The sequence below is a fragment of the Mercenaria mercenaria genome, chromosome 7 (genome assembly GCF_021730395.1).
Source record: "Mercenaria mercenaria strain notata chromosome 7, MADL_Memer_1, whole genome shotgun sequence".
Taxonomy (NCBI): Eukaryota; Metazoa; Mollusca; class Bivalvia; order Venerida; family Veneridae; genus Mercenaria; species Mercenaria mercenaria.
In genome coordinates, this window is record NC_069367.1 from 10,300,455 (window position 1) to 10,328,007 (window position 27,553).

Below are 27,553 nucleotides of genomic sequence, written 5' to 3' on the forward strand. Positions count from 1 at the left end.
GATTTTTTTTACAGAATTTTTTTCTAAAAAAAAAGATTATCTAGTCGGTAGCCAGACTATCATCCTGTTAAAACTTCAAGTGACAATTAACTTCAGAGTCTATCATGCTGACACTAGAAAGTATCACCTTCATTTAGAACACTTATTTAGAGAGAGGGTGACCTCATTTCTGCCTATATATTATCATCCATTTTCTGAAATGTTAAATTTTCATATATATATATATATATATTTTAAAAAAGGTCCATTTTTAAAATTCTTTAACTGTTATCAGTGCAGACAGACAGGTTTAAATGTGTGATACAGTCAAACCTGTATCAAGCAGCCAGCTGAGGGAGAGACACAGTCTGGCTGCTTCAGGCAGATGGCTGCTTAAGAGAAACTGAAATAAGAATAAACAGTCATTTTTGGAAGTTAAATAAGGCATGTGATTACTTAATACTGGAAACCGCTAAGGCAGGTTTAACTGTATTTTGGTGCTTATTGCGTATCGAGTGGTACTAGATTAAAACAGAAAAATACCGAGCTAAGGCTGCCAATGTGCTGCCGTGAAATGGAAGGATAGGTTTGGTATAAACAGTAAGACAGCATAAAAATTGTAATGATTGGACATTATGTCAGAAAAATCTTGTCAACATTGTTCCGATAGATTTATCAAAGCGCTCTGCATTCAATGAAGAAATAGGGTGCAACTGAAATACGACGCATGAAAGGTGTTTCACCCCAGTTTAGTGTCAGTTTCGTATTGTGTAGATGAGTGTAAGGTCATTTAACCATATCAAACAGTTTCCGAGTCGGCGAGCATCAGATGATTAAATTTAGAAAGTGTAATGTGAAAATTCAACCACGAAGCAATTTTACATCGAATTTACAATGTAGCCAACAGAGCAAATAACATATTAACAAAATTAACATTTGGGCCGTGCCATGAGAAAACCAACATAGTGGGTGTGCGACCAGCATGGATCCAGACCAGCCTGCGCATCCGCGCAGTCTGGTCAGGCTCCATGCTGTTCGCTTTTAAAGCCTATTGGAATTGGAGAAACTGTTAGCGAACAGCATGGATCCTGACCAGACTGCGCGGATGCGCAGGCTGGTCTGGATCCATGCTGGTCGCAAAGCCACTATGTTGGTTTTTCTCATGGCGCGGCTCATTTTATTCCTGATAATACGTCGGATTCATGAATTATGAATCACTCTAAAAATCGTGTTTCAAAATTGAATCATACCATGTTGTCTAGTATTACATAGTTAATCTTAAAAATATATCTAAATGTTTTTAGTAACTTTTTGCATCAAACAGTAAAACCATAAATAATCAATTTAAGGATGATGGAAAACATCCTATTACCCGGCAACAGAGTATTGTGCCAGCTCCGCCGGCGTCGGCGTTTGGCGATGACGATGAAGATTATGCACGTGTAACAAAGCAACAGAATGAAGCACAGAAAAAAGCTAGCAAAACGAAAAAGGATGACATGAGTACAAATTTTGGAGCCGCCACATTTTCAAAGGCTCCAAAAGGATTCGAGGCTATGGTAAGAACAATTTCAGTGTCAAAGTAAGTCTAGTGTGCGCTGAAAGAAAAGTTTCTAAGTTAGATGGTTACCTTTTCACAATGATCTCATTTGCATCTCCAAAGTAAATGACCCTCTTTTGGAATACGATATTTAATGTACATAACGATATGATATGTTATATGAGATGATAATATACAAATATTTAATAAAAGCATGATTAAACATATAATACGTGATATTATGATATGACATATAACATGTCTTGCATAATAATTTATAAGCAAAACACTGTGACTAAAATGTACATTTTTACTTCGTGGATTAGCAAGCTGTGATTGAAATGGAGAGAAAAGGCTCTACAGTAGAAAACGACGCTGATTCGTCAGAAAATTCAACTGATCAATCCACTGACCAATCGGATGATAGAGAATCAGCTTCCGGTCGCGGAAGCGGAAGTTGGCAAACGTTTGCGCGCACGAGGTTTTCGGTGAAAGCCTCACATGGTTATTGCTGTGCTCCTTTGCAGCAGCCTCTTCTAGAAAAACGCGAAAAGTCCGACCATTTAGTAAGTGAACGTTGTTCAATCTTGAAACAAAAAATCAGTTATTTTAAGTCTTTGTATTGCTTTAGATTGATAATGAATTTAGATTTATGGTCAACGCTCTTTCTTTTTGAGGCATTCCACATACCATAGGGCTTTTTTTTTTTCATCTGGAAAACTTGCATATTACTTTTTTTAAGTTATCTTTATGTAAAACTGGATATCAGTACAAACATTTGTATCCCAACTTGTAATGTGTATTTCAGGCGTCGCTGGCAGCATGGGTCACCTTGCTAAGAATTATGGGAGATCTACCGGAAATGGATTACGGCGAGACATTTGCCGTTGCCGGGGTAGGTCAAACAAAATAGCATTTTCTCTTGAAATCAAAACGGTTTGTTCTATTTAAAGATGTACAATGCCCATCTGCCAATAAAATAGGGTTATTATATCAATAGCTCGATCTGGGATGCTGAATTTGACTCGAGTGGATTTTTGCCAGATCGGATCTCACGAGGCGTGCAAATGCTGAGTGTGATCCGACCTTGCAAATTCACGAGAGCTGAATACAAAGTCTCAGGTCTAGCTACTGTTATAATGACCCTTTTATTATATACCTCTACCTGTTTGTTTGTTGTTTCGTTATTGAACAAAATCTTCAATGTTTATCGATATTAAAATGGAACTAAGTGAAGATTTTATGTGCGCTATTTATAGAACTGTGTCAGGTCATGCATATTAATGAAAGTAGTCCGGCAGCATACAATACGGAAGATACAATACGATTTTTTTTCCTGCCTGTTCATATTCATTCAATTTTGTGAAATTTGTGCCGATTTGTTACAGAATTTATATAGGTATATAATAAAATATATTCATACAGTGTTTATTTACACATTTGTCGGTGCGTAGTATTTTAAATCTAACGCTCAGTATTTTTTATGCATGTCATTTATTTGCAAGGATACTATGTAGTACCTGTTATATCTTCATAAACGAAGTTGAGGCATAATATATCTCTAAATAGTGAGCTGGAGCCTTGGCGTTGACAACTTTGTTGCCTTGTTTATTAACAAAAAATCTGAAATATTTATTTTTAGCAAACAAAGCCTGTCGTGAATCTTGTCAGAGAAAATTTTAGTAAAAAGTATTCGAAGAAGGACATAGAAGATGCTTACAAAAAGTACAGCGAATTGGTAAGAACTTGTTTAATAACCCGCAATATCAGAATATAAATGTATCTACAACAACGCAGACGAACACGACAGAAGAGCCAACGATTAAAGCGAAAGGAAACTCAAGTTTAAAAAAATGTTTATTCTGTCTGCCAGGTATTCTTTAATCATTTAAGAAATATGGAATAATTTTCAAAGTCGTGTTAATGAACATTTCCGTACATGATCGAGATGGCAGCCATTTTGTTTCCATGGCAACCGTAAAGAAAATGGCAGATGCAATTTATTTTTAGACATTTATTTCAACTGCATTTCCTTAATTCTATGGACTAATTACCCACTATCTCCAGATAGAAAGAAATATTTTATTAAGCTTTATTATTACATCTTAAAGTCAATAAACTTTAAAATTTAATCTATATAAAGGGTTTTTGCTAAATTATATTCCGGCATCGAGTAAATTACGACATAAACACATTGTCGGTGACTTTCATATGAAACCAACTTATTGCCAGGCATTCCTTTCCTTTTAACTGAGAGAGAAAGGAGGAAAATTGAAAAAAGATAAATGTCTGTATGAAGAAACGAGCCAGCGAGATTAAAGATTTAATGATACGGACATCCTTTGTTAATCTATTCTCAGCGTTGTAATAATGAGATCCTGTTTTGCTTGTTTCTTTTTTTCTCCACTAGTGATGTAGAGCTATGAATACAAGAACACGATTGAATCTAATGTGACAAGTACTCTTCATCAGAGAGTCTGAAAAGGCTGGCAACGACTTTTTTCATTATTAGCGTCTGCACGAAACTAGGTCTGAATCTAGTTCTGTTATCTTTCCGGCACAAACGTACCAAAATGCATATAGAATATACTGTCGGTTTCGTTATTGCATGAGAATTTACTTATGCTGTATATTTTTATGATTTTAGTTTAGGGATCCAACCAACTCGGAGGTGACGAACATACCATTTCTCCAGGATAATAAAGAATCCATGTTGGAGAAAGTACAATATATCACTGCTCTAGGAATATATAAAGCCGACCTCAGGTATATTGTTAACCCTTACCCTGCTAAATTTCTATAATGAACTTGTCCATCTTTCAATTTGGACAGTACCATTAACTGTAAAAGGGGTGCTTACCAAAAAGATACTGACTGAATGGCGAACAGTGCAGACCATGATCAGATTGCACGGATGTGCAGGCTGATCTTGGTCTGTACTGGTCGCAAAGGCAGAATCTCTTGCCGCCAGCAGGTATATTGGTAAACAGTTGAAAACATTTTTAACAATAGCAAATGGAAAATAGTGATACATCGCAACTGCTTTTGGTCTAATCATCATCTTAATTCACTTTTGTAATATACTAGTACTAGTATTTAAACTGAAACCTAGTGTAAATGAAATAACTTTCGGATGAGTGATAACTTTTGCAATATATTTAATTGAAACCTAGTCCAAGTTTTAAATCAAACAAACTTGGGATAAGTATTTGCTAAAAGACACTATACCATTATGGAATACCGGGTATTCAGAAAAGCTGTTCAGTATGATTTGATATGCTGCAGAAAAAAAAGTAAGATTGTCGGAGGCGGTGCCCGAGATCAATATTTTTTTCTGATGCGTGTCACATCATTCCAATGATGAAAAGTCCATAAATGTTTTATAACATGAATTATAAATGTATAAATTGTGAACAGCTATTTATAGTAACAGCGCAATATAACAATTTAGTGCACAGTTTTTTTTTCATTGGTGAAATAAAAACTGCAAATATCTGGTGGCAGTTTGTACAGCGAGTGTACCTGCTTGCTAATCAGAATTTATTTATTTCAAGTTCATATAAAGCATCTATAGAACTTACTTCTTGTCTAAAAATGTTATTTTTACTTTCCTATATACATCACTGAGATACACTAACAAACATTTCCCGAATGAATGTATCATATACTTCCACATAGTGCCTCTCCAGAATCATCTATACGTTCATAATTGACTTTAGTGTGCAATTTCTGATTTCAGAGATGAGTTATACTGTCAGGTTTGTAGACAGCTGACCAACAATCCATCCCGTAACAGTTGTATCAGAGGATGGGTCATGTTGTTCGTGTTCGCCGGAAGTTTTCTTCCCTCTGAAAAGGCAAGTATTTCAACGTTGTTCAAAATGGTGTCAATACGCAACCTTCCACAGAAGTGTAAACGTCACGCCCCAGGAAGTGAAAGCGAAAGACGTCTCCTTTTTATGCCCCCGAAGGGAGGCATATAGTTTTTGAACCGTCTGTCAGTCTGTCGGTCTGTCGGTCTGTCCGCAATTTTCTTGCCGGTCCATATCTTTGTCATCCATGGATGGATTTTCAAATAACTTGGCATGAATGTGTACCACAGTAAGATGACATGTCGCGCGCAAGACCCAGGTCCGTAGCTCAAGGTCAAGGTCACACTAAGACGTTAAAGGTCATTTTTCATGATAGTGCATTCGTGTCCGGTCCATATCTTTGTCATCCATGGATGGATTTTCAAATAACTTGGCATGAATGTGTACCACAGTAAGACGACGTGTCGCGCGCAAGACCCAGGTCCGTAGCTCAAAGGTCAAGGTCACACTTAGACGTTAAAGGTCATTTTTCATGATAGTGCATTCGTGTCCGGTCCATATCTTTGTCATCCATGGATGGATTTTCAAATAACTTGGCATGAATGTGAACCACAGTAAGACGACGTGTCGCGCGCAAGACCCAGGTCCGTAGCTCAAAGGTCAAGGTCACACCTAGACGTTAAAGGTCGTATTTCATGATAGTGCATTGATGGGCGTGTCCGGTCCATATCTTTGTCATTCATGCATGGATTTTAAAATTATTGGGCATGAATGTGTACCACAGTAAGACGACGTGTCGCGCGCAAGACCCAGGTCCGTAGGTCAAAGGTCCTAAACTCTAACATCGGCCATAACTATTCATTCAAAGTGCCATCGGGGGCATGTGTCATCCTATGGAGACAGCTCTTGTTTTCTTTTTTTTTCATATGTACTTAGACGTATTTCGCTTTCACCCCTCGAGACTGCCCTAGAGCACACTATAGCAAGGAATAATTTATAAAACTGTGCTGTCTTTCGGCAGTTGGGACCTCTGTGAACGAGTGATAGGTCGCTGACTCACCTTGACCTCACTGCTGTTGTTTCGGAACCTCGATTGGGATGAAGAATTCTTTCATGTTAAGAATCCAGCGAATGTACGGAAAGTCGGTTATTTAAAACAGGTGATCGCCCTTGATTTAATAATGCCCAGGGGTGGGGAGGTGTTATCTAGGGTTTTCCTCCACCACCAAAACCTGGAAAGTTGCCATGTGACCGGTTATTGTGTCGGTGTGACGTTAAACCCAACACAATCTTTCGGCAGATGTATTGCACGCTCTGAGCACATGTTGTTATTACTTTGACAAAATTGCTAAGTTTTAACCATTTACTTCCCTAGGCACGCAAACTGTTTTAAGTGCCCGTTTTTTTTTCATTTTATTACTTAAATTATCTTAGCTATTAAAGCTTACAAAATTTCTCTGATCAGTTTTAATATCTTTCAACTGAAGTTTTTTTTGTAATTAATACGCATGAAGTCGTTCACTCAGGTCTGACTTATACAAGATGGGAAAATTCATATTTAAGATCGAAAAAGATATTATTTAATATTAATGTCACCTTAATCTTGTTTTTAATATTTTTCATAAAAATTGCACGAAAATTCCGGGTGTTGTTACGCTTTAAGTTTTAAAAAATAGAAATGTACCAAGTTCATTTTTGTAAAAAAAAAAACTGTTATAATACTCATATAGTAATTTGCTTATAACACTGTATTAAAGTTTGCCCCAGTCTTGCTGACTTTTCTTCGAGAAGGTCCAACTGAGCATGCTCAGAGGGCGGAGCGATTGTTAAGACGCACGTTTATGGTTGGAACAAGAGGACAGCCGCCAAGTTGGCTAGAATTTCAGGTAAGACCATATATACACTTTGAAATTTATGAATACATGAACCATTCATTAATAGGCTGCAAGGTTGACCATATGTGCAGACATAGCTAGGGGGAAATGAGAAACAGCAATATATTATTGCAGCAACAAATAGTGTATTTTTTTCTATTTTATGTTCTTAATATGTGGTATTCAAAATGCAAGTATATTGATTTCAGTTCCACAACTGCCTGAAGCCCGTATTGAAAAGAAAGTAGTGTAACAGTTGTAAAGTTTAATAATCTCATTGAAATGGCCAGTCGAGATAAGCAGATTTTGAAGAAACTGGTTTCAGGCAATGTAATTGGTAGTAATACAAAATATCCAACGATTTTGCTTATTATAGTTAAACAGTACATACTCGACGTATCCAAGACAGTACATAATAATTATATCAGTCGATTTTGCTGATTACAATAAGTTAGTTCATATGGAACGTATCCAACAACTTTACATACAAAAGTTTTTGTAAAAGATAATGACCCTGAAAAATATCCCTCTGTGTGGTCAGCAAAATAGATGCATGATTTTCGTCAAACATAATTTACCAACATTTATAGGTTATTAGCTTTGTATCGGGAAATATGCAAGAGTTCTGCAGCGCAAATATTGTGCGACTTTAGGAGCGCAATATTCTTCCTCTAAAGAACGAGTGCGTATTTCCCGATGCAAATATAATAACGTTTTTATTACATATGTATCTACAAGTATAAATGTAATGTAAATATGATGAATTTGTTCAATAGCCTGAATAAAACTGACAATACTGAACTAAATAAAATAATAAATGCCACGACACACATTAAATTATGTCACGCACCCGATTCAGTGTATGGAAAAATATTGACGTTTCCGGTTCTAATGTAACTCAACGGGGAATAGAAATAAGTATGTTATAATTGTATATACATACAGGCAGCGAAGAACAGTAAGCCCATTTTGTTGCCAATAATTTTGATGAACAGTCACAGACTTCTGGTTGAAGCCGATACAGCTACGACAGTGAACGAACTGTGTTCACAGATCAGTCAACGTATAGGGCTCCATGACAGAAGTGGGTTCTCCATATATATAACCCTGGGACATAAGGTAATAATTATGACTACTTCATATCTACAAAAAAAAATCCATAGCTTAAGGGAATTACCGAGGATATGAAAAGGTTTGAGATCGGTACCTAAAATTAGACCGTTTAAAATACAGCCATATACTAGTGTGTTAACAAAAAATTTCTATCTCAATGTTTGCTTTCAATGATGAAATAAATTTTATAAGAAGATTCCTTGGAAGAATGTGTCGCAACAAAGCAGAACAAAAGAAAACTTGTAAGTAAATTGTTAAAAGGAACAATATTTGTTGAAAATGAGTTCCCTTGAAAGTATATAGCGTAACAATATAAATACAGGAATCATTTATACGTTTACTATCAACAAAAGATTTAACAGGCTGAGAGAACGATTTCGAAACATAGGGTGATGATGAAGAAAAAATCCTTGTAGATTTTTAATTTTGTATTTTCTTTCTGGTCGGCTGTCTTGGGAAGAATTTTGAAACATAGTTTGATAATGAAAAACAAATCCTTGTAGATTTCTTACTTTCGTATTTTCTTTCAGATCGCCTGTCTTGGCCACGGTTTGCATCGGGTAATGGACGCTATATCAGAATGCGAACAGAGCACAAAGGAACAGGGCATGCGCGAAAGTAGTAGCACGTGGAGGTTGTACTTCCGGAAAGAGTTCTTTACACCATGGTATGACCCTGGTGAAGATGCACATGCCACAGATTTGACATATCAACAAATTATGAGAGGTGTTTCTGTGGGAGAATATAAGTGTGATAAGGTATTTTAGTTTTATATAGTTGTCGTCTGCTTAACGCTATCGAAAATGACCCGCCAGTTGATGAAAAATTAGCGGAGTCAAATTTGTTTAAAACTGCACTCATATCAATTTTCAACGTTTAAAATAATATGTAGAGGTCATTTTTCAATAGAACAAAATGCCATGTTACACCGGTGTTGGTGTCGTTCTCAGTGCCGCATCTTGCATGTCTGATCTCGAAAACAAGAATGTCTAAAAACCATGTTAGGGCCTTCTAATAACACCAATGCTATGCTTACTGAATCAGCCTCATGGACATTCTTGTTTAATTTGTTAAAGATGAAAAGACAGGTAGATATTTCAGTATCAGGAAGGTATTTTGCATATGATCTTATACCTGAAAAAATCTTATCTATCTATAAGGGACATTTCAATCACCTGGGTCTGACTTAAGAAAATGTTCGTTTGATTCATCCCTTGTTGTCTTCAACGTATTGACTTTAAAACACTTTTTTTCAAAGGGTATATCTTATCGTTTTAAAAAGGTGTCATTAATTCAACTTTAGGACAAATCGGTCTTATTTTTCTTCTGCTCAGATACTATGAATAGCTGAAAAGTAAAGAATCTAATTGAAATGATGTTCGTGAAACACCTTACCCCTAGGTCTAATTTTGTCCTAATTAAGCTTCGTGAAACGGGCCTCTGGTTAACCAAGGCAAGACTTTCACGAATATTTGGTCATGAGTGTCTGTTGAATGTTTCGCGTTACCTACAGGTCTATCTACATTGGCTCAAGAGAATTAGTATAAATATTAGATTATAGCCTAAGTGGGAGTTATTCGTAAATCTGAGAATTGACATTTTGGTAGCCTATATGCATCATCTTTTTTTTCAGGACGAAGTGCTTGTTCTAATGGCAGCTCAAAAGTATTTTATAGATAACGGTGCAGAAACTGACGCCACTAAAATAGAAAGCTTTTTAAAAACCTGGTTACCCAAAACTCATATGGAGACGAAAGAACTATCCTATTGGGTTGGCAAAGTGAAAACCGAAATTGAAAATGATTTTCTGAAAGACAAACCACATAAAACGTCTTTGAAGGCGGATATTGTGACATTTGCTATGAACAAGTGGTACAACTTATTTTCGAGGTTTTATGACTCCGCGAAGGTGCAGGGACCAAATATATCCTGGACGGATGTGATATTAGGAATAAATTGTAAAGGATTTAATATCTTGGATGAAAGTGAGAATGTGAAAGTCCACCTATCTTTTATTGAGATTACGCGTGTGACGAAGGGAAGGTATGTATCATATACAAGTATGTAAAGCAATTTCTTGAAAGCATTTTGAAGGGGCCTCCGTGGCCGGGTGGTTCAGGTCACTGACATTGGGTCGGAACCGAGCTTGGGTTGTTAAATGTTTTTGTATGAGGAAGACATGGCGTACGTAAGGTCGGAGGTTCTACCCAGGTGCCCATTCGTGCCTGAAAGGAAAATCAAGAAAAAGCATTTGGGGGATCTTCCACAATTATTGCGAAAAGTTGAAAGGTGTAATAGTTACTATAATTGTGTCAGTGTGACGTATTGAATATTAGGATTCCCATAACTATCAAAATAATACGGATCATTGGGCTTCGGACACTTAAACATTCCCCTAAAAACCTGAATGCGTACCTATGTAAATCCCAAATTCCTTACTCATACTGCAAGGCCCCAAGAAAGCTCACTTTTGGCATTCATACAATTGTATTAAAATTCCAGCGTTGATTATAATTTTCAGGTATAACAAAGATTATCTTGGCCTTTTAAGTAAAATTTAGGGCTGTGAAAAAATACAGAGTTGGTGCGCCTGTGATATATTACAGACTCCATATATACCGGATTAACTAAATCTGAACGAAAATATCTTAAATGTATTTGTAATCATGGTGATACTAACCCTAACCTTTAGTCAGTATATTATGCATACTATACACTAAATGCGTGCGGACAGGCAAAAAACATGAGTAATTTTGCGTGCGCTGCAATTGATAATAATTCCGGGCATGCGCAGAAACGGCTTCACCAACTCTGCAATGAGAAACATTCAAAATTTAGTCAAATTCTAAAACAAAAGCTTAAACGTATTACTGTGAGACGAAATTTTTTACTCTCCAGCGAAATAATGTATTTATTTTAAGTTGCATGAGCGGTGTTGCAAGTTCTATAACATCCAATGAACAGACTGTAACACACCAAAACTGTTGTTATTTTACTTGGTTGCATTGTATTCTTCCAAAGGGTCTTCTTATAAAATTATGTCATACTTCTAACTCAAAATGTGATATTCCTGGTCTTATATCTGCTGTAGGCATACTGTGACAATATCAACGGTACAAGGGGAAGATTATACCGCGACAACCATGCATTCTGAGGACCTCTATACCTTGATGACGTCATTCCAGGTGGGGCTTAGAAGGAGATCAATGTATGCCATTGCAGTACAAGATGCTTCACATTTCGGTATGTATTCATTGAGGAACATTAGCCTGGGAAAAGCTTTAAGATAAAGTGCAAGGATAGCAAAAAACTACTTTGGTCCCTTTTAGTAGGATTCCTCTGACTTTGTCGTTATTGCCTTTGTCCAAGATGTTGCTGTTGGTCAAAATAAATATGCAATTTATGTGTAGGTGTCTAAATAAAAATGACACATCAAACTCAAATTTTGCACAGAGCCACTAAAGGAAACCTGTGCTTAATAATGCCCCAATCCAATGAGATTTACCGCAGATATTGCTTATGAAAATTACATAGAAGTCAATGATAAAAACAGAGGAAGGACCAATTTACTACCCGGACATATTGTTGCCTTTCATCTAGTGCGAGATGCCGACAAACCAAATCATTTCGCTTTTTCGGTAATTTTATACATAAATAATAGGTTAAAAATAGCATGCCTTTGAATTTGATTGTCAGCTCCTCGCAAGGTCCATGTTTGTATCAATAAAGGAGGTTTGAAACATTCTATATACTTTAATTTCCAGAAAGTGCAATAGGTTTTGGAATATCAAAAGGGGATTTAATAAAATTTGACAAACCTTATGAAGAATATGGTGAGTCGGATGTTTACACGGGCATCACAGTGACCAATGGGAAGCATGGAAACATACCACGTGACCTTCTTTACATCCTTCCAACCAATGATGAACCACCAGCAAATATCATGGTGGGTAGAATGCGCATGTATATATTTTTGGTCTTATGGAACCGTAACCTGTTTTTGTTTTTTTTTAATTCTGGTCGCCCTAGGAGTAAATGTATAAGTGACACAACTCTCCAACATAATTTTTAGCTCACCTGTCACAAAGTGACAAGTTGAGCTTTTGTGATCGCGCGGTGTCCGTCGTCCGTCGTCCGTCCGTGCGTCCGTAAATTTTTGCTTGTGACCACTCTAGAGGTCACATTTTTCATGGGATCTTTATGAAAGTTGGTCAGAATGTTCATCTTGATGATATCTAGGTCAAGTTTGAAACTGGGTCACGTGCCATCAAAAACTAGGTCAGTAGGTCTAAAAATAGAAAAAGAATGTTCACCTTGATGATATCTAGGTCAAGTTTGAAACTGGGTCACGTGCCGTCCAAACCTAGGTCAGTAGGTCTAAAATAGAAAAACCTTGTGACCTCTCTGTAGGCCATATATTTCAGAAGATCTTCATGAAAATTGGTCAGAATGTTCACCTTGATGATATCTAGGTCAAGTTCGAAACTGGGTTACGTGCCATCAAAAACTAGGTCAGTAGGTCAATTAATAGAATAACCTTGTGACCTCTCTAGAGGCCATATATTTCACAAGATCTTCATGAAAATTGGTCAGAATGTTCACCACACCTTGATGATATCTAGGTCAAGTTCGAAACTGGGTTACGTGCCATCAAAAGCTAGGTCAGTAGGTCTAAAAATAGAAAAACCTTGTGACCTCTCTAGAGGCCATATATTTCATAAGATCTTCATGAAAATTAGTGAGAATGTTCACCTTGATGATATCTAAGTCAAGTTCGAAACTGGGTCACGTGTCGTCAAAAACTAGGTCAAAAGGTCTAAAAATAGAAAAACCTTGTGACCTCTCTAGAGGCCATATATTTCAGAAGATCTTCATGAAAATTGGTCAGAACGTTCACCTTGATGATATCTAGGTCATGTTTGAAACTGGGTCACGTGCCGTCAAAAACTAGGTCAGTAGGTCAAATAATAGAAAAACCTTGTGACCTCTCTAAAGGCCATATTTTTCTTGGGATCTGTATGAAAGTTGGTCTGAATGTTCATCTTGATGATATCTAGGTCGAGTTCGAAACTGGGTTACGTGCGGTCAAAAACTAGGTCAGTAGTTCAAATAATAGAAAAACCTTGTGACCTCTCTAGAGGCCATATATTTCATAAGATCTTCATGAAAATTAGTGAGAATGTTCACCTTGATGATATCTAAGTCAAGTTCGAAACTGGGTTACGTGTCATCAAAAACTAGGTCAAAAGGTCTAAAAATAGAAAAACCTTGTGACCTCTCTAGAGGCCATATATTTCAGAAGATCTTCATGAAAATTGGTCAGAACGTTCACCTTGATGATATCTAGGTCATGTTTGAAACTGGGTCACGTGCCGTCAAAAACTAGGTCAGTAGGTCAAATAATAGAAAAACCTTGTGACCTCTCTAAAGGCCATATTTTTCTTGGGATCTGTATGAAAGTTGGTCTGAATGTTCATCTTGATGATATCTAGGTCGAGTTCGAAACTGGGTCACGTGCGGTCAAAAACTAGGTCAGTAGGTCTAAAAATAGAAAAACCTTGTGACCTCTCTAGAGGCCATATATTTCATAAGACTTCATGAAAATTAGTGAGAATGTTCACCTTGATGATACTAAGTCAAGTTCGAAACTGGGTTACGTGTCATCAAAAACTAGGTCAAAAGGTCTAAAAATAGAAAAACCTTGTGACCTCTCTAGAGGCCATATATTTCAGAAGATCTTCATGAAAATTGGTCAGAACGTTCACCTTGATGATATCTAGGTCATGTTTGAAACTGGGTCACGTGCCATCAAAAACTTGGTCAGTAGGTCAAATAATAGAAAAACCTTGTGACCTCTCTAAAGGCCATATTTTTCTTGGGATCTGTATGAAAGTTGGTCTGAATGTTCATCTTGAAGATATCTAGCTCGAGTTCGAAACTGGGTTACGTGCGGTCAAAAACTAGGTCAGTAGTTCAAATAATAGAAAAACCTTGTGACCTCTCTAGAGGCCATATATTTCATAAGATCTTCATGAAAATTAGTGAGAATGTTCACCTTGATGATATCTAAGTCAAGTTCGAAACTGGGTCACGTGTCATCAAAAACTAGGTCAAAAGGTCTAAAAATAGAAAAACCTTGTGACCTCTCCAGAGGCCATATATTTCGTGAGATCTTCATGAAAATTGGTCAGAATGTTCACCTTGATGATATCTAGGTCAAGTTCGAAAGTGGGTCACGTGCCTTCAAAAACTAGGTCAGTAGGTCAAATAATAGAAAAACCTTGTGACCTCTCTAGAGGCCATATTTTTCATGGGATCTGTATGAAAGTTGGTCTGAATATTCGTCTTGATGATATCTAGGTCAAGTTCGAAAGTGGGTCACGTGCCTCAAAAACTAGGTCAGTAGGTCAAATAATAGAAAAACCTTGTGACCTCTCTAAAGGCCATATTTTTCATGGGATCTGTATGAAAATTGGTCTGAATGTTCATCTTGATGATATCTAGGTCAAGTTTGAAACAGGGTCATGTGCGGTCAAAAACTATGTTAGTAGGTCTAAAAATAGAAAAACCCTGTGACCTCTCTAGAGGCCATACTTGTGAATGGATCTCCATAAAAATTGATCAGAATGTTCACCTTGATGATATCTAGGTCAAGTTTGAAACTGGGTCACGTGCCGTAAAAAACTAGGTCAGTAGGTCAAATAATAAAAAAAAATACTTGTGACCTCTCTAGAGGCCATACTTTTCATGGGATCTGTATGAAAGTTGGTCTGAATGTTCATGGTCAAGTTTGAAACTGGGTCAACTGCGGTCAAAAACTAGGTCAGTAGGTCTAAAATTATTAAAATCTTTTGACCTCTCTAGAGGCCATATTTTTAATAGATCTTCATGAAAATTGATCTGAATGTTCACCTTGATGATACCTAGGTCAGTTTCGAAACTGGGTCACGTACGGTCAAAAACTAGGCAAATAGGTATAAAAATAGAAAAACCTTGTGACCTCTCTAAAGGCCATATTTTTCATGAGATCTTCATGAAATTTAGTGAGAATGTTCACCTTGATGATATCTAGGTCGAGTTCAAAACAGGGTCACGTACCTTCGAAAACTAGGTCAATAGGTCAAATAATAGAAAAACCTTGTGACCTCTCTAGAGACCATATTTTTTAATGGATCTTCATGAAAATTGGTCAGAATTTTTATCTTGATAATATCTAGGTCAAGTTCAAAACTGGGTCACATGAGCTCAAAAACTAGGCCACTATGTCAAATAATAGAAAAAACGACGTCATACTCAAAACTGGGTCATGTGGGAAGAGGTGAGCGATTCAGGACCATCATGGTCCTCTTGTTTTTGGTAAAGGGTTTTTGTTATGAAATTTGGGTACTGTATACATAATAACAACAAGCCTGATTAAAATACTTTTATCATTGTCAATAAATGTGTGAGTGTAGTGTGTAAAAGGCACAGTGAGAATAACTCAGAAGCAACTAAAAACATTCTTGAGTCCATTCGTTCCGGATCCGTAGTACGACAATTTTGAAAAAAAAAATGTTTTGATAATTAGCAGATGTCAGAAATATTTCTAACAGGAAATATACATGACTAGCTGTTTTATTTTTCGTGAAACGATATTGCAGGGGATGTTAGCAGTCCAGCTGAGGAAGGATGCACCAAGTATAGTGCCGCCCGGGACTGCCGTTGCCGCTAATGGTGCGGAGGGACACACCTTGCATAATTTCTCAAAGACATACTTCAGGTACCTATAAAAGACCTGTTACCGTCAGTTTAACACCATCCATTCGAGTTTCTGATTTTTCTGGTGACATTGTGTCTATAAAGACGATTTCCTGTGACAGTGTTTTGCGCATTTTCTGTTAATAAAAATAATTTCTTTTCTGAAGAGACTGATGAAGTAATGAATACTTTTTCATGTATATGTATTTGAGCATTAAATAACAACTGACATGTATCGAAGATGTTCTGTATAAACATTCTGCTTCAAAGTATGTTGACATTGCGCAACCAAATTGTACACACGGAGTTATATGGGTTACAATGCCTGCATTTTGTTTTGTTTAAGAGTTTATCATTCATTTTATTGGTACGTAATGATAGTCGGCAATTTCCATGCGATTTAGTATCCTCGTAGATATTGCTTCGGCGTTCTTCGGCCGGAAGTCTAGCACGAACAGCAGTGGTTTCAATAACAACCGGAGAATGCCGAAGTCACATACGGAGAAAACGTAAACGAACGGAAAATGCCGATTGTCATTGCAGATCTCAAGTACAAAATGGAATGCTGTATAATTGGATCAGAAAGTCATTGTTTCGAAACAACAGAACTAAAATTCATATAGAAACAAAAAACTGACAGTTTTATAAGTGCATATGGTAATTTTAGTTTCAAACTTTGTTATAACGCTTATATGCAATAATGTCTTACAACGCGCATTGATATTTACAGGCAATCATCGGAAAAGAGTTCGGTGACCAAGTTACTTTCAAAAGCTTCGTTAAAGAGGAAAGATAAAGACGTGGCGTGGAAGTTTAGTAAAGAACCATTGAAGAAAGCTCTAATGAGGAGGACGAACTTGAGAGATGACTTGAGGAAGGCAGCTATTAAAAGCTTCTCTGATATCCTTTTATAAGATGGTTAAACTAGAAATTCATCGTAAAATTTACTGTAAATGTCAGAAATACCCACCATTTTTGTGACGTAAAATACAATATTTAAAATGTATTTTGCAGTGATTACGAGAGAGATGTAGATACGGTTCTGAAGCGTAGGAACAGAAGCCCGAGTGGTTGAATATGTAAACATCGAGGTATATTTAAGAAAGAATAAGTTCCCAATCGTGGTTTATCGTAGAATAACCCGTGTTTTGAGTTCTTATGTGTAAGAATATAATCACGAAGGCCGTATATTGTTTCGCATAAGAACGAAAAATTCGGGTTATTCTACGATAAATCACACTTGGGAACTTGTTATTTTGATTATATCACGACATACTAGTATCAGCAGTGTAAGAAAAAATGGTAACTTCTTTTTACGACCGTGCTACGCACCTGGATCGGATGACGTAATTGCACACGCGTGGGTTATTGTAGAATAACCCAAGATAGATTTTGCTCTACATGTATGTAGGTTATTTGCTGGTCGTGTTAGAATAGACGATAAACCACAAGAAGGCCCCGGTTGTTTTCATTCTTACATGCTCATCAAGGTATTTTGACATAGATCATGCTGGACTTCATTGGTCCTTCCAGCAAGGAAGTCAAAATTAACGTCATACTGTTCTCTAACCGGTCCGCGCGTCGCAGAATAAATACATCTTAACCTTATTCTTCGTTTAACTGGCATTATCGATCTATATTAGAATTTTATATTATAATCAGAATTGCAGTAATGTTTCTATGTAATATAACATTACTATATCCTCCTTGACCTTCAGTAACTATCCAGATTTACATGGGCGAAGCTCAAAACAAAGATAACGTCCCAGACCATGAACTGCTCAATGACAACGTTATTGATCTTGCTATGAGAAACGTAAGTGGATTTCAGAAAGTTAATTTTCGAAAAAATCACTGCTAAAAATCAGAAAGGCTTGTTCCTGAGATGTCCACTCAGGAAGTATTTTTTCTGCCATTTTTCTCCTTTCTGCAAAATTTGAAGTATCTCGGAAGAGACAGTCATTTTCATCTATTGATTTTTTTTCACTAAATGTAATATAATTCTAAGAGGTTAAGAGTTAAGAAAGATTACCTTATTTATAGCTTAAGTGATAGAACGTTTGGAAGGAACTAAACCCTTTGTGCTAATGTTTCGAGGGAGAACTGCTATCAGTTATTGTGGTGGTCAGAGACTGTCCACAGAAATTTGTTTTATTTCCAACAAGATTCTAGCGTTTTCATTGGATAAAAGGTGGTCACATGATGTACCCCTTTATTTCTATGCATGGTCAATAGATTTTCGTGTCGTTTCTCGGCAAAAAAGTAGGGAATCACTATGTGACAAACTTTTAACCAATGAAAATGTTATGGACGAAAAAAACAAATATACGACATTAGTTTCCCCGACAGAATATAAAAAATTACCAGAACCCGCCCCCCCCCCCCCACCAAAAAAAAAAAAACAAAAAAACACAACACACAACAACGAATTCTCTCTGCAGAAACACTTTAGAAATGTATTTGATTACTGGTAAATAATCATTCTTCAAGGAATTGTGGATGGAAAGATCGCATTTCCATGCAAAAATGAAGTATTATATATTCCCATGTCATGTTATTTCCCATGGGCAAAGTCCAACTACGTTTCATCTGAAAATAGCATTTTACTTTCTCACTTGGATTTTAACAGCATTGTGACATTATATATTTGATCGCATAATATGATGTCCTGATCATAGCTTTTTAGCAGGGGAAATCTACCTTATGTTATCACACTGTTAATATAATGAGTTTTTTATAACATGTTTTTATTTTTATATTACAGAAATATTTGCGAGACGAGATATTCTGCCAGGTGATGAAACAGCTTACAGGCAATCCTAACAAGTAATAATTATTTGATTACATTTAAACAATGTGTTAGTTATTCTTGCTTACAGAAATTGCGTGACTATCGCGAGTTTTGGTCAGTGTCTGATATATTATCTATAAGTGCGTGAAGTTGTATGACTGCCGTGAGTGTTGGTCAATGTCTGATATATTATCAATAAGTGCGTGAAGTTGTATGACTGCCGTAACTGTTGGTCATTGTCTGATATATTATCAATAAGTGCGTGAAGTTGTATGACTGCCGTGAGTGTTGGTCAATGTCTGATATATTATCAATAAGTGCGTGAAGTTGTATGACTGCCGTGAGTGATGGTCAGTGTTTGATATATTATCCACAAGTGCGTAAAGTTGTGTGACTCTATTATTGCAGGTCAATGTCTGATATATGATCCATAAGTGCGTAAAGTTTGTGACTGCCTTGAGTGTATGTCAAAGACTGAAATATTATCCGTACGGCTATTGCAATTTTGGATTAAAGCTGAACACTGGTTACGGAGAGTGATTTTACTCGTATAAGTTGAGGACAAGAAATGTTTCACCAACGGTTATCCTTGATTTTAACGTTACTGAAAATAAAATATATTTTTATCTTTTTTACTCTACTGTGTAGACGAAAATGTCTTTATCTAAACACAATGCCATGTAAAATGTTGTTTAGTCAATATTTAGTGTCATTTGAATGTCATTGACGTATACATTCTCCATTTTTGTAATTACAGATTAAGCGAAGAGAGGGGTTGGCAGTTAATGTGGTTATTATTAACATGTACGTACCCACAAACAGACTTGTTTGACGAGCTCGAACTCTTCCTTAGAACAAACCATAATGTGTTCGCTAAACGGTGCCTTGCAAAACTTCACTCCACGAAAAGGTAACTAAGACTAGTTAACCCTTATCATGCTGGACACGATTAATTCTACCTTTTCGACCCTTGTAGATCATGATCAGCCTGTACATCCGTGTAATCTGATCATGAGCTGCACTGTTTGCTTTTCAATCAGTACCTTTTTTGCTATGCACCCCTTTTAAAAGTACTGTCCAAATTGAAAATGAACGAGTTCATTATAGAAATTTAGCAGGGTAAGGGTTAATCAAATGAAACATACGGGTTAAGTAACTTCCATCTATTTCTGTGTTACACGGATAGACTACTAGTATTACACTTTCAAACTAGAAACAGTGATTTTACATCTATATACATTACACAAGTGCTATGCAACTCAAAAAACAGTAAAAAGATTTGATACCTGTCAGATGTACTCTGAAACTTTGTGGTTTAATAAAAATCTCGCCAGGAAACCTAGTAAACGAGCTAGGAGTGATTATTTTAGGACATTTGTCTGGTCGCTTCTGATTCTAAATGTCTGTGATACGCACCATCATTACGGGCGACGGGCGTGTCATTGATATGCTATTCGCTATCTTTACGGACGTATAATTGATATTTTTATATATCTTCATACAAGAAACGAGTTTAGGTAAGTGTATTGAGCACATTTCGCTTAACATGGACCAAAGCAGCTTTTCTAAATATATCTATTAAAATCGTTTCTAATAATGATTAAATAAATCGTACATATTTTAACAATAAAGTCACAGCATGATATTATAAATTGTATAATATTATATATTATATTATATCTTGATTTTTATACATATATATGGAGAAAATTCTACAATTAAGGTGCTGTATCATTCGTGATATTTCATTTAATTAATTTATGTCGTGATATACTTCAAACTTCAATTTTAATCAGTAAAAATCATGGTTTCATTATTACTGTTGACACATTATTTTTCAGACCTTTGCTAGAAAGCAAATATGGCGTGTAATGATAAATCATATATATTTTTTTAAAATACATTAGACTTAGTCTCTATTAAATATCCAGTCGTTTTAGTGATGTACACGTAGCTTGCATTTGTTTAGTATAACAACGTTACAACAATAGATCTATATGAGCAAGATAATGTAGATAGATTTGTATTTTAGACTGAAAAAAAAATTAAATCATACAGCTTTAAATTAGTTACAGAATGCCCCCTATTGAATATGGATAGCTTAAGGATAAATGAACTAAACCACCCCCTTTTTTAAAGTTACTGTTGTCTAGTACCCCATGTCTAGTCGTTACTTTGAGTCAGTGTCAGTCAGCATCTTTGAAGACTGATAATGTCATCATTGGAAACAGTTTCTTACTGTCACATATCGTGAAAACAGGAGATCATGCGTACGCTACTGATCCGTTTTCACAAAGTAACGGTTGGACACGGTGAATATATATTCATCTGAGTTTTATCCCTTTTTGCTTGATGAATAAATAAATGTCCATCATAAGAGTGTTGTTACCAGAACTGTTTGCGTGGGAACATATTTTTGTTTGATGAAACTGTTTCTTCAAAATGCAGCCATTTCACTATTTTTTTTATTTCAAGAAGAAAATATTTAGAAAACAGGTTTTTAGATTGTTTTCTTTTTTTAGCTCACCTGTCACAAAGTGACAAGGTGAACTTTTGTGATCGCGCGGTGTCCGTCGTCCGTCCGTGCGTGCGTGTGTGCGTCCGTGCGTCCGTAAACTTTTGCTTGTGACCACTCTAGAGGTCACATTTTTCATGGGATCTTTATGAAAGTTGGTCAGAATGTTTACCTTGATGATATCTAGGTCAAGTTCGAAACTGGGTCACGTGCCATCAAAAACTAGGTCAGTTGGTCTAAAAATAGAAAAACCTTGTGACCTCTCTAGAGGCCATATATTTCACAAGATCTTCATGAAAATTAGTCAGAATGTTCTCCTTGATGATATCTAGGTCAAGTTCGAAACTGGGTCACGTGCCTTTAAAAACTAGGTCAGTAGGTCTGAGAATAGAAAAACCTTGTGACCTCTCTAGAGGCCATATATTTCATAAAATCTTCATGACAATTGGTCAGAACGTTCATCTTCATGATATTTAGGTCAAGTTTGAAACTGGGTTACATGCCGTCAAAAACTAGGTCAGTAGGTCAAATAATAGAAAAACCTTGTGACCTCTCTAAAGGCCATATTTTTCATGGGATCTGTATGAAAGTTGGCCTGAATATTCATCTTGATGATATCTAGGCCAAGTTTGTAACTGGGTCACGTGCGGTCCAAAACTAGGTCAGTAGGTCTAAAAATAGAAAAACCTTGTGACCTCTCTAGAGGCCATTTATTTCATGAGATCTTCATGAAAATTAGTAAGAATGTTTACCATGATGATATCTAGGTCAAGTTCGAAAGTGGGTTACGTGCGGTCAAAAACTAGGTCAGTAGGTCAAATAATAGAAAAACCTTGTGACCTCTCTAGAGGCCATAGTTTTCATGGGATCTGTATGAAATTTTGTCTGAATGTTTATCTTGATGATATCTAGGTCAAGTTTGAAAGTGGGTCACGTGCCGTCAAAAACTAGGTCAGTAGGTCAAATAATAGAAAAACCTTGTGACCTCTCTAAAGGCCATATTTTTCATGGGATCTGTATGAAAATTGGTCTGAATGTTCATCTTGATGATATCTAGGTCAAGTTCGAAACAGGGCTATGTGCCGTCAAAAGCTAGGTCAGTAGGTCTAAAAATAGAAAAACCATTTGACCTCTCTAGAAGCCATACTTGTGAATGGATCTCCATAAAAATTGGTCAGAATGTTCACCTTAATGATATCTAGGTCAAATTTGAAACTGGCTCAAGTGCCTTAAAAAACTAGGTCAGTAGGTCAAATAATAAAAAGAAACCTTGTGACCTCTCTAGAGGCCATACTTTTAATGGGATCTGTATGAAAATTGGTCTGAATGTTTATCTTGATGATATCTAGGTCCAGTTCGAAACTGGGTCAACTGCGATCAAATACTAGGTCAGTAGGTCTAAAATTATTAAAATCTTTTGACCTCTCTAGATGCCATATTTTTCAATGGATCTTCATGAAAATTGATCTGATTGTTTACCTTGATGATATCTAGGTCAGTTTTGAAACTGGGTCACATGCGGTCAAAAACTAGGCCAGTAGATATAAAAATAGATAAACCTTGTGACCTCTCTAGAGACCATATTTTTCATGAGATCTTCATGAAAAATAGTGAGAATGTTCATCTTGATGATATTTTGTAGGTAAAGTTCAAAACAGGGTCACGTACCTTCGAAAACTAGGTCAATAGGTCAAATAATAGAGAAACCTTGTGACCTCTCTAGAGACCATATTTTTCAATGGATCTTCATGAAAACTGGTCAGAATTTTTATCTTGATAATATCTAGATCAAGTTCAAAACTGGATCACATGAGCTCAAAAACTAGGTCACTATGTCAAATAATAGATAAAAGGACGTCATACTCAAAACTGGGTCATGTGGGAAGAGGTGAGCGATTCAGGACCATCATGTCCTCTTGTTTCAGGATCATAATCTGAAATTATTACATAACTACTTTTCTGAATTGCCGGTCCATTGTTTGTGTTATTTAAGTGTTTCCAAATTTGCTTAGGGAATTGGGCCATTCATTTTTTTTGTTTCTAATATTTGTTTTTCACCAGTTTTACTTACCTACATGTAAGTAAAATACGAGTGTAACTCTGTAAAAAATGAACTGTTCGTTATAGCTGGGTCATAGCGTACATTTATTAAATGTCATGCCGGTCAATAGTCACAACTATTGCCCGAAGTTTGAAAGAAAGCGTGCCAGTAGTTTTGACTATAGACCGACAATTATTACATGGTATCAGAAATTAATTTTCACATTTTCATTTCCAAAATTTTAGCTTAAAAACCCAGTAAAGCATGTATTGAATATATACCGGTCATTGCGAAAATTATGGTCTATGTGTATAATTAGTCATACAAGAATTATGCTAATTCTCGCATACTAGAGACCTACCCTTCGTCTTGGGCTTATGGCAAACTTTTACAGAGGAGAGTGATTTGTATTTAACTGAAGACATGAACAGACCCAACAAAACAGCTTCTGCTATAATCTTTGCTTGGTTACGTTCTGTGCTTTCAAAGGACCTTGAAGGGAGCGGTGGTCTAGTGGATAAGGTGTCGGCCGCTCAATCTAGGGATCGTGGGTGCGAGCCCCACTGGGGTCACGACCATGACTTCTCATATGATAACAGTACTGGTTTTCTAGGAAGCGGACTTGAGAGTAGTTTCAATAAGCTTGGAGCTTTCATCATAATCGAGCTTAAACAAATTAGTTTAAACTAAAGGATCTTACAGATTTTATTGATTCGCTTTCCTTTTCCCCCTTAATAGATCCTTCCGAGTGTATTTTACCTATAGACTTACTTTAGCAGAGAGTTAGACAATTGTTTTTTGAGTTTAGCATTGTAGACGCTTCCGTTGATATTTAGCGCTGCAATTTAGCCTCATAGCTAAAAGCCTCGCAGCACCAATGGGCACCGTTGTACAAAAACCAACGTTAGTGCTTTGCTACTAGCAGTAATCCAGATCAGTGCACATCCGTACTGTTCGTTTATCCCTACATCCGTATAGTTCGTTATTCCTACATTCGTTTATCCCTATATCCGTACTGTTCGTTTATTTCTACATCCGTACTATTCGTTTATCCCTACATCCGTACTTCTCGTTTATCTCCACATCCATACTATTCGTTTATCCCTACATCCGGACTGTATGTTTATCCCTAAATCAGAACTCAGTTTGTTTACCCCTACATCCGTACTGTTCGTTTTTTCCTACATCCGTACTGCTCGTTTATCCCTACATTCGAACTGCTCGTTTATCTCTACATTCGAACAGCTCGTTTATCCCTACATCCGTACTTCTCGTTTATCTCCACATCCATACTATTCGTTTATCCCTAAATCCGGACTGTACGTTTATCCCTACATCAGAACTCAGTTTGTTTACCCCTACATCCGTACTGCTCGTTTGTCCCTACATTCGAACTGCTTGCTTATCCCTACATCAGTACTGCTTGTTTATCCCTACATTCGAACTGCTCGTTTATCCCTTCATCTGTACTGTTCGTTTATCCCTACATCTGTACTACTCGTTTATCCCTACATCCGTACTGTTCGTTTATCCCTACATTGCTCGTTTTTCCCTACATCCTTACTGTCCGTTTATCCCTACATCCGTACTGCTCGTTTATCCCTACATCTGCACTGTTCGTTTATCCCTACATCCGTACTGCTCGTTTATCCCTACATCCGTATTGTTCGTTTATCGCTACATCCGTATTGTTCGTTTATCCCTACATCCGTACTGTTCGTTTATCCCTACATCTGTACTGTTCGTTTATCACTACAGCCATACTGCTCATTCATCCCTACATTGGTACTCTTCGTTTATCCCTACATCCAAACTGCTCGTTTACTGTTACGGATGTGCAGGCTGATCTGGATCCATACTGGTCGCAAAGACCTAAAATTGGCTTTCGCACAACGGCGCTCAAGTACTTTATATAGTTCATGTATGCCTATATCTAGGTTAAACTTCATTTATTTTTTAATAAAAAATAAAAGAATTCAGTTTTACGTTAGTTTTCTCTTTTTTTTTGAATTACAGCAACTATGATACTATAAAATCAGACTCAATATAGTTTACAAAATTATGGTAAGGAGATAAAAGAATATACGGTATTGTATACCCGAAACAGATACGATTACTAAGTGTTTAAATGTTTACGTAGTAGAAGTTTTGACCTATACAGTGATTATTTGCATTACTTACCTAATCATTCTATAGACCTAAAAGTAAGTTTTGATATTAAATCACTTATTTAGTTATAGGGTATAAAAGTATCCTATCACTGTATTTCATATTGCAGAGTGGGTAATTCAAATTGAAATAATGACAATCGGAAATATTCGTGCAATTACGTAATCCTCCGTATACGATTTCGGCATCTTTCGGCCATAACAGAAATTTATTTTTCATGAAAACCGGAGAATGCCGAACGCCTCCGTAGAATACGTAAACGAACGGAAATTGCCGATTGCCTTTACGAATTCATTAAAAAAAAAAACTTGTAATCCAAAGAACTTTTTTAAATTGTTTATAGTGAAGGGTGTCGTTATTCCCCTCCGCATCCGCTGGAGTACGAGGCCTTGCACAACAAACATCCAGCCATCGAATATACAGTTCTCTTTCCGGACCAGTCCACTCAAGTAAGTCTTCTTTAGTATACATAGTTTGGTAGTTGATTTTATAAACTTTCGGACAAGGGCGAAACATTTTTATGAAATGAAGTAGCTGCAGTGGTATTTCCAATGAGTTTCAAAGACTATTTTTCTCTTATATTATAATATTTCAATTAATTATCTAGTTAAACTAAGGATTTATCTAAAACGAATTCCAATAGAGCTAAATTCATGTAAATATTATAAATGCGAAAAGACATCAAAAAAGAGAGCGACCTCGAATAATTGGCGGTTTCTTGCAGACGATAGAAGTTGACGCTAACACGAGAATGTGTGACATACATCACAACATTGTGAAAAGGCTTCAGTTAAAGCACAGTCAGGAGTATGGTTTATTCTTTGGTTTGAAAGACAAAGGTAAGATATTTCTATTTCCTAAAAAGATAAATTTTTTTTGCGGTAGAAGAGTAAGACATTGCTAACTATTGATATTTTCGTATAAAGTACTTGAAACATATGATAATAATTCTATAGAAATAGTAAATTATTCATATGCGATTCATGAAGGGCCTCGACGATACCAAACGTCTGCCAAACCATTTTTGTCAGAGTAAATTTCTCTAGACCAGGGTCCGTATTCATCAGTAGTGGACTAAAATATAGTTTGTTTAAATATCTCATTGGAGAATGTAGTAGAAGTACAGTCAGCCTTGTGCTAAAGACCACCTCCGAATAAAGGCCACTATTACAAAACCTGCGAATAAAGGCTACAATTTTCTCTTCACGTTTAAGGTAGTTCTGCATATTTGAAAAAAAAACCCAAACAAATCGGAAGTAATGGCGTAACGTCATTTATCCGGAAAAACATAGAATAAAGCCTGTACTCAGCATAGGGAAAGGAAACTCATTTTATGAATTAAAGGCAATCCGTGGGTAAATTTATCACTACAACAACGTTACTATCTTTCTAAAGATTGATATGACATATGGATTTATGTTCTCTTGTAGAAATAAATGGTGTTATTTTTTGGTGATACATGTGCACTTATTGTCATGCTGAAAGAGATTACTTGTCTGCTATCATTCAACATCAGTTGCATTCCGTTTAACGGTTTGTTTCGTAAATTTATAATCTACACGCTTGGCGGCAAAAAATACGAGAAGTCCGTGCATGTATTTGCCATGCCCTTGAACCAGTTTACTAGCTGAAATCCTCCGAACAACATAGATAGAAAAATTCCGACCCACCCTTCCCTTTAAGAATAATATATTAATAGTATCAATTTGACATATTTCTGCTGTCAAGTTTGTTTTTCAGATCCAGACTGATACACTTACGGAGTCTCAGGCATGCCAACGTGATATTCGCAAGGGTCTAGTCGTGTCCAGAAGGCTTCTACAGCACTCACCTATACATGTTACTATAAACTGTCGCAGTGATTATTTATTTAGTTAATTGAAAAAAGTAAAACGAACGTTTTAAAGTTTCGTGGTAGCTTCTGAAAGATGAACATTTTAAGTTTCGAGATTTAATATGAAAATGATTTTATTCATTATTCA

General features: G+C 36.4%; 1 protein-coding gene across 4 annotated transcripts in view; it reads left to right on the forward strand.

Moving 5' to 3' along the window:
* The window catches only part of LOC128546191 (myosin-VIIa-like), a 44,287-nt gene extending 17,797 nt beyond the window's left edge, over window positions 1-26,490 (forward strand). For 3 of the 4 annotated variants that reach the window (XM_053547529.1, XM_053547531.1, XM_053547530.1), the window contains exons 3-21: window positions 1,329-1,538; window positions 1,846-2,085; window positions 2,328-2,414; window positions 3,162-3,257; window positions 4,167-4,285; window positions 5,259-5,376; window positions 7,089-7,217; window positions 8,151-8,324; window positions 8,849-9,076; window positions 9,952-10,361; window positions 11,410-11,561; window positions 12,083-12,264; window positions 15,959-16,077; window positions 16,786-16,955; window positions 17,777-17,871; window positions 18,820-18,881; window positions 19,604-19,756; window positions 25,915-26,020; window positions 26,296-26,490. In XM_053547529.1, the coding sequence (XP_053403504.1) occupies window positions 1,329-1,538; window positions 1,846-2,085; window positions 2,328-2,414; window positions 3,162-3,257; window positions 4,167-4,285; window positions 5,259-5,376; window positions 7,089-7,217; window positions 8,151-8,324; window positions 8,849-9,076; window positions 9,952-10,361; window positions 11,410-11,561; window positions 12,083-12,264; window positions 15,959-16,077; window positions 16,786-16,955; window positions 17,777-17,871; window positions 18,820-18,881; window positions 19,604-19,756; window positions 25,915-26,020; window positions 26,296-26,475 (3,030 nt within the window). In that variant the 3' untranslated portion in view covers window positions 26,476-26,490. Of the gene's footprint in view, window positions 1-1,328; window positions 1,539-1,845; window positions 2,086-2,327; window positions 2,415-3,161; window positions 3,258-4,166; window positions 4,286-5,258; window positions 5,377-7,088; window positions 7,218-8,150; window positions 8,325-8,848; window positions 9,077-9,951; window positions 10,362-11,409; window positions 11,562-12,082; window positions 12,265-15,958; window positions 16,078-16,785; window positions 16,956-17,776; window positions 17,872-18,819; window positions 18,882-19,603; window positions 19,757-20,351; window positions 20,496-25,914; window positions 26,021-26,295 lie in introns of those variants that run through there. The other variant, XM_053547532.1, reaches the window with a different exon arrangement.
* The last annotated feature ends 1,063 nt before the right edge of the window (window positions 26,491-27,553 follow it).